General features: G+C 33.6%; 1 protein-coding gene across 6 annotated transcripts in view; it reads left to right on the top strand.

Annotated features, from left to right (window-relative positions):
* The window catches only part of kif13a (kinesin family member 13A), a 54,207-nt gene that overhangs the window by 40,711 nt on the left and 7,240 nt on the right, over window positions 1-6,256 (top strand). For 3 of the 6 annotated variants that reach the window (XM_087813046.1, XM_087813047.1, XM_087813049.1), the window contains exons 25-34: window positions 145-291; window positions 399-431; window positions 2,153-2,252; window positions 2,328-2,454; window positions 2,523-2,578; window positions 2,651-2,775; window positions 3,563-3,739; window positions 3,808-3,900; window positions 5,080-5,232; window positions 5,311-5,388. In XM_087813046.1, coding sequence (XP_087669172.1) covers window positions 145-291; window positions 399-431; window positions 2,153-2,252; window positions 2,328-2,454; window positions 2,523-2,578; window positions 2,651-2,775; window positions 3,563-3,739; window positions 3,808-3,900; window positions 5,080-5,232; window positions 5,311-5,388 — 1,089 coding nt within the window. The remainder of the gene's footprint in view (window positions 1-144; window positions 292-398; window positions 432-2,152; window positions 2,253-2,327; window positions 2,455-2,522; window positions 2,579-2,650; window positions 2,776-3,562; window positions 3,740-3,807; window positions 3,901-5,079; window positions 5,233-5,310; window positions 5,389-6,256) is intronic. The other 3 variants (XM_087813052.1, XM_087813048.1, XM_087813050.1) reach the window with 1 other exon arrangement.

Consider the following 6,256-nt stretch of genomic DNA (forward strand, 5'->3'; position numbering starts at 1 on the left):
TTTAATGTCCAGTATGTTGAGAATCTTTCCATCATATTTTTTTAAGTTTTACTTTTTCTGTAGTTTTTTTTTTCATTTTTATATATATTTCTTTGAGTTAAAGCTCAATGTTTATATCTTGAAGTTCTCTCTCGTCACCACCAGGGTCACTCGCGGCGCCTGCAGGTCTGCGTGACGCCGGTCCAGAACTCGGGAACGCTGCCTCTGCTGGTGGAGGCGGTTCTGTCCGTGTCCATCGGCTGCGTGTCCGCTCGCTCCACCAAACTCCAGAGACCTCTGGACTCGTATCAGGTGCGTCTCCTGCACTCACGGTGACCATCCGTTCATGGCTACACTTAAAAAAAAAATTGTTGAGAAGTTTTAGCTTTGATTTGACCGAGTGTTGTTTCTCCTGCCAGCGAGAGGTGGAAGACGATATGGATAGTTATCAGGTACCATCTTGGTGTCCCTGCTACCCCCCCCCCCCCCTCTTCTTTAGTCCTGCAGCATGACTTAAAAACATGTTTGCCACGTCAGACATCGACCATTAAACACAAGTTGAATCACGGCTGATCTACAGACCTCACCTGTTGCTTTTGACTAATGCCAGTGTTTTGCTTGTTACCACGGCAACAACCAGCATCTATTAATCTGTTGCATGGCTGCATGGTTTTTTCTGTCGCTGCATGATGAAGCAGGAAGATCCACTGCAGCCAGCAAAGTGTGTGTGTGAGTGTGTGTGTGAGAGCTTGATTTGTTACCGTTTATTTAATCAACTGGGAGGAAGAAAAACAATTTTTACTTTTATCTTTTATTTAATTTTAATTTAATTTTCTTTTTTTTATTATTTGTACGTCATCTTTCTTTTTTAGTTATTTCTTTAATTTAATTTTTTATTTGATTTATATTATAACTTTGTTCTTTCATTTAAATTTTGAATCGCATTTTGATTTTTCTCTTTATTTAATTTCTATTATTATTTTTCCTTTTATTTCATCTTTTATATAACTTGAATTCATTTTGATTTGATTTGATTTTTTTTTAAATTATTTGTAGTTCATCTTTGTTTTTTAATTCTATATTTTATTTTATTTTTTATTTCATTTATATAATAATTTTGATCTTTTATTACATTTTATTTACATTTTTATTTTTCTCTTTATTTAATTTCTATTATTATTTTTACTTTTATTTTATCTTTTATTTCATTTAATCTTTTTTTATTTGTACTTTTATCTTTGTTTTTTACCTTTATTTAATTTTTTATTTAATTTATGTATTTTTATTGATCTTTAATTTTTGTTTTTATTTAGTTCTTTAATTTAATTTTTGATATTATTTTTACTTTCATATTATATTTTATTTTATTTTTTATTATTTATATATAATCGATATATATATAATTTCTTAATTACGTCATCTTTGTTTTTTATCTTCATTTCAGTTTTATTTTTTCACGTAATTCATATATTTATTTTTTATCTTTGAATAAAAGTAAAAACAAATATAACTTTTATTTTTACTTTATTTTCACTTTCATAATTCTTACATGTCAGTTTATATCTTTAATTTAATTTAAAATACACAAGTATTTATGTTAAATAAAAAAAACAATAATAAGAACAAAGATATATAACAATAATCTTTTAGCAACATATAGTTATACTTAGTTAGTTATTTTGGTCAAAATAGTCGATTCATAATGATTAATAGTTGATAATGTGAAATGTTAAATGAAATCTACAAATAAATAAATAAAATACACATTATATTTAACTTTAATTTTTCATACAAAGTAAATACATGATTTATTTTATTATATCGAAGTTCACAATAAATATATAATAAAATTGATTGATTCATGTTTATAAAAGTATTTCTATATTTCAGTGTCAAAAATGCTGCTTATCTTTTTATTTGACTTATAATTTTACACAGTTTTCTCTTCACACTTCCTTTTATATGCTTAAATTACACCTGATTATTCTTTAATGTGTATTAATGCATGTATACGTGTTAAATATTCCAAAAATAATGTTTTTTTTACGTATAGCATTTTGAAAAAAAGCCCTAAACAAACCCAAAGAAGCCATTAAACCATCTGCACATCAATATAAATGTTTCCTTCAGTCAAAATATGGCCTTGATGACCTCTGACCTCCATCTCTTCCAGGAGGAGGATCTGAACTGCGTGCGGGAACGCTGGTCGGAGGCTCTGATCAAACGTCGGGAATACTTGGACGAACAGATCAAGAAGATCATCAACAAACACGGTCAGTGTTTGTTATTTTTCTCTCCCGTGTTTCTTCGTGACTTTTGGCTAAAGCGTCGCCGAATGACCTCCTCAGAGAAGAGCGAGGAGGACGTGGAGCGCGAGGCTCGGCTGGTGGAGCAGTGGGTCGGGCTCACGGAGGAGAGGAATGCTGTGCTGGTACCGGCGCCTGGCAGCGGGATCCCGGGAGCCCCTGCCGACTGGTAAACTAGTCCACGCCCTCTTTTCTCTTCCTGCCCACCATCCTGATCCGAGACTCTGACTGCTCTAGGACGCCCCCTGTAGGAATGGAGATCCACATCCCCGTCCTCTTCTTGGATTTAAATGGTGAGAAAAAGGTTTTTTTTACGAAGTATATATATATTTTAGTTTTTACAGATGTTTTGTTTGTGTCATCAGCGGATAACCTGACGGTGAACGAGCAGCTGACCGGTCCACACGCTGCTGGAGTGAACTCCATCCTGCCCAAAGAGCACGGAAGTCAGTTCTTCTACCTGCCAATCATCAGGCTCAGCGACGAAGAGGTGAGAGGATACCGCCCTCTGGTGGCCTGAATGAGTAACGACCGCATATATGTGGCCATACGTGTTGAATTATTATTGATTAAAATATCATAATCATTACATTTTTATAGTCAGTATTGTAAAGACAATAGAGGGTTATTTTGTTCGGTCGAAAATATAGAATAGAATGAAATAAAATAAATACGAAAATCAAATGAGATTAATAAACAAAATCAGATACTGTTACATTAAAGTAAACATACAAATAAATAATAATACGACAATTAAATTAGCTTTAATTCGTTGTGAGTTCATTTACCAATAAAGTTAATTCAATGTATCCTTAGGGCAAGACTTAATTTACTTATTTATTTTTACTATTTTCTCACTGAAATGGTTTAATTAATACATAATCATTTATACTACTAACTATAAATCATATTGAATCAATATTGATCCCCCCTCATATTAATTGATTTATATTTCAATAAGTTATTAAAAGAAAACACGTTTTAAACTCAGAATATAATTTAAATCAATTATACATTTTCTTTTTTACACTAATACTATTTTACCCACATATATATGTGACTGTAGGTAGAACTACTTACTAAATACATGTATTTGATTACTGTACTCTACTGTACTATACATCTTCATTTCCTCCTATGTACTCCTTGTTCTAAACTTAAATAAAAGGTTAATTTAATGTTGTTTATTTTATCCCAAAGCTATAGTCGTATGATTTTCAGGTGTTTAACGAACGAAGTCACAGTTTTAATTGTGTGTTTCTTCTCTGACACGTCAGGTGTCTGCAGCTTGCTCGTGGGATTCTTCCATCCACGACTCGGTGCACCTGAACCGGATCACGTCTCCTCACGAGCGCATCTACCTGATCGTCAAGGCCACGGTGCAGCTCAGCCACCCGGCCTCCGTGGAGCTCGTGCTCCGCAAGAGGATCGCCGTCAACGTCTACAACAAGCAGGTGCGGACCAGCAGGGGGCGCTCTAGGGGTGGGGCATTAAGAACGTGAGGTAACTGTTGCTCTTCTAGAGTTTCACCCAGAGCCTGAAGAAGAGAATGTCCATGAAGAGTTCGCTCTACTCGTGCGGCGTCACCTACGAGATCGTGTCCAACATTCCTAAGGTGAACTTTCCTCATGAGGGAATGTATGGAAGTGAACCAGTGACACCAGGATGTTGAATTTAACATTTAGATGTTGAAACTTTAAATAAAACATCATTTAAATAGCACTTAACTATTTTAATTTAGTAATTGAATTCAATAATTTATACATTTAAAGATTGTATTTTCAATAATGTATTTTTAAATGTTTCTTTTTTTTCTTTTTTTTTTTACAGTTTTATATGTTTATAGTCATAAAAAAATCAGTATATTTCAAAAATTGAATTGAATTGTACATATAATATAATTTAAGAATTTGATTATTTTCTTCTTTTTGACATTCTGGACAAAACAAACAACCAACTTTTTTTCCAAAAAATGTAAAATAATGATATTAAAATGTTCATTTCTTTTTTTAATGTAATTTAAAAATAATTATGAATTTATTTTTACATATTGTGTTTTATGTTTCTTCAAAATGTTTTGTATAACTTAAATGGTGTTATCGACAAACTTAATTATTTATTTTATGTTTATATATATTTAATATATATACAGTATATACATATATATATTCGAATATTGTCTAAATTAATACATTTTTTATACATAAGAGTTTCAAAAATAACATTTTTAATTCACATGTTTTATATTTTATCGATTTTAAAAAGCTACAAATTAAAAAAAATATTGAATTTTAAATATGTATTCATTACTTCATTCATGAAAAGAAATTCATTCATTTTCAAACATTTTTAATTCTATGGTTAAAAATCGAATTCCTCACTTCAATATACAAATGATTGAAATGAAGTTTTCAACAAAAATAATTCAATACATTTAAAAAATTCAAATAAGTTTCAAGATTTTAAATGTTTAATTATATTCTGATGCTGCTGATATACTTTTTTCTCCTTTGATCTTCATATTTGCACTTTGTTTTCTCTGCACTTTGTTCTTTTTATTTGAACCTTGTTCTTTTTTCTTTTTTTTTCTTTTTTTTACTTTGTTCTTTGTTAATTTGCTCTTGGTTATTTTAGTTGCGCTTTGTTCATTTTATTTGAACTTTGTTCTTGTTTTTATGAAACTTCTGTACCTTCTTTCGTCTGCTGTGAACTGGAAACCTAAAGATCTCCATAGAGTTAAATAAAGTCTATGTTTCTACTTCCACACAAATAAAAACATGTGTTTGTGCTGCAGGCCTCAGAGGAGCCCGAAGAGAGGGAGACTCTGGCCCTCATGGCAGCTCGAGGGCCCAGCGAGGAGACCCAGGACGGAGAGACCTACATCGAGAAATACACCCGAGGAGTCCTGGAGGTGGAGAACATCCTCAGCCTGGAGCGGCTGCGACAGGTTCTCGCTGCGTCCGGACGTCGACCAGGAGTCGAATGAAGCCGTGAATAATTCAGCGGCCGGTGTTTGTTTCTGCAGGCGGTCACGGTGAAGGAGGCGCTCGCTGCCAAAGGACGACACCTGAGGAGGAGTATCAGCACCCCCAATGTTCAGCATGTATGGACGCACACAACATGTTACACAATAGTTTTAATACACAAACATTAAGGAGGAGTATCAGCACCCCCAATGTTCAGCATGTATGGACGCACACGTCACAACATGTTACACAATAGTTTTAATACACAAACATTAAGGAGGAGTATCAGCACCCCCAATGTTCAGCATGTATGGACGCACACGTCACAACATGTTACACAATAGTTTTAATACACAAACATTAAGGAGGAGTATCAGCACCCCCAATGTTCAGCATGTATGGACGCACACGTCACAACATGTTACACAATAGTTTTAATACACAAACATTAAGGAGGAGTATCAGCACCCCCAATGTTCAGCATGTATGGACGCACACGTCACAACATGTTACACAATAGTTTTAATACACAAACATTAAGGAGGAGTATCAGCACCCCCAATGTTCAGCATGTATGGACGCACACAACATGTTACACAATAGTTTTAATACACAAACATTAAGGAGTATCAGCACCCCCAATGTTCAGCATGTATGGACGCACACAACATGTTTCACAATAGTTTTAATACACAAACATTGAGGAGTGTCAGCACCCCCAATGTTCAGCATGTATGGACGCACACAACATGTTACACAATAGTTTTAATACACAAACATTGAAGAGTGTCAGCACCCCCAATGTTCAGCATGTATGGACGCACACAACATGTTACACAATAGTTTTAATACACAAACATTAAGGAGTATCAGCACCCCCAATGTTCAGCATGTATGGACGCACACAACATGTTACACAATAGTTTTAATACACAAACATTATTGACAGTTTTAAATTATCTTGATTATCTCTTTGTTTGTCGTTCTTTATCAAACAAATTTAAT

Source organism: Callionymus lyra, chromosome 17 (assembly GCF_982586985.1).
Source record: "Callionymus lyra chromosome 17, fCalLyr1.hap1.1, whole genome shotgun sequence".
Classification (NCBI taxonomy): Eukaryota; Metazoa; Chordata; class Actinopteri; order Syngnathiformes; family Callionymidae; genus Callionymus; species Callionymus lyra.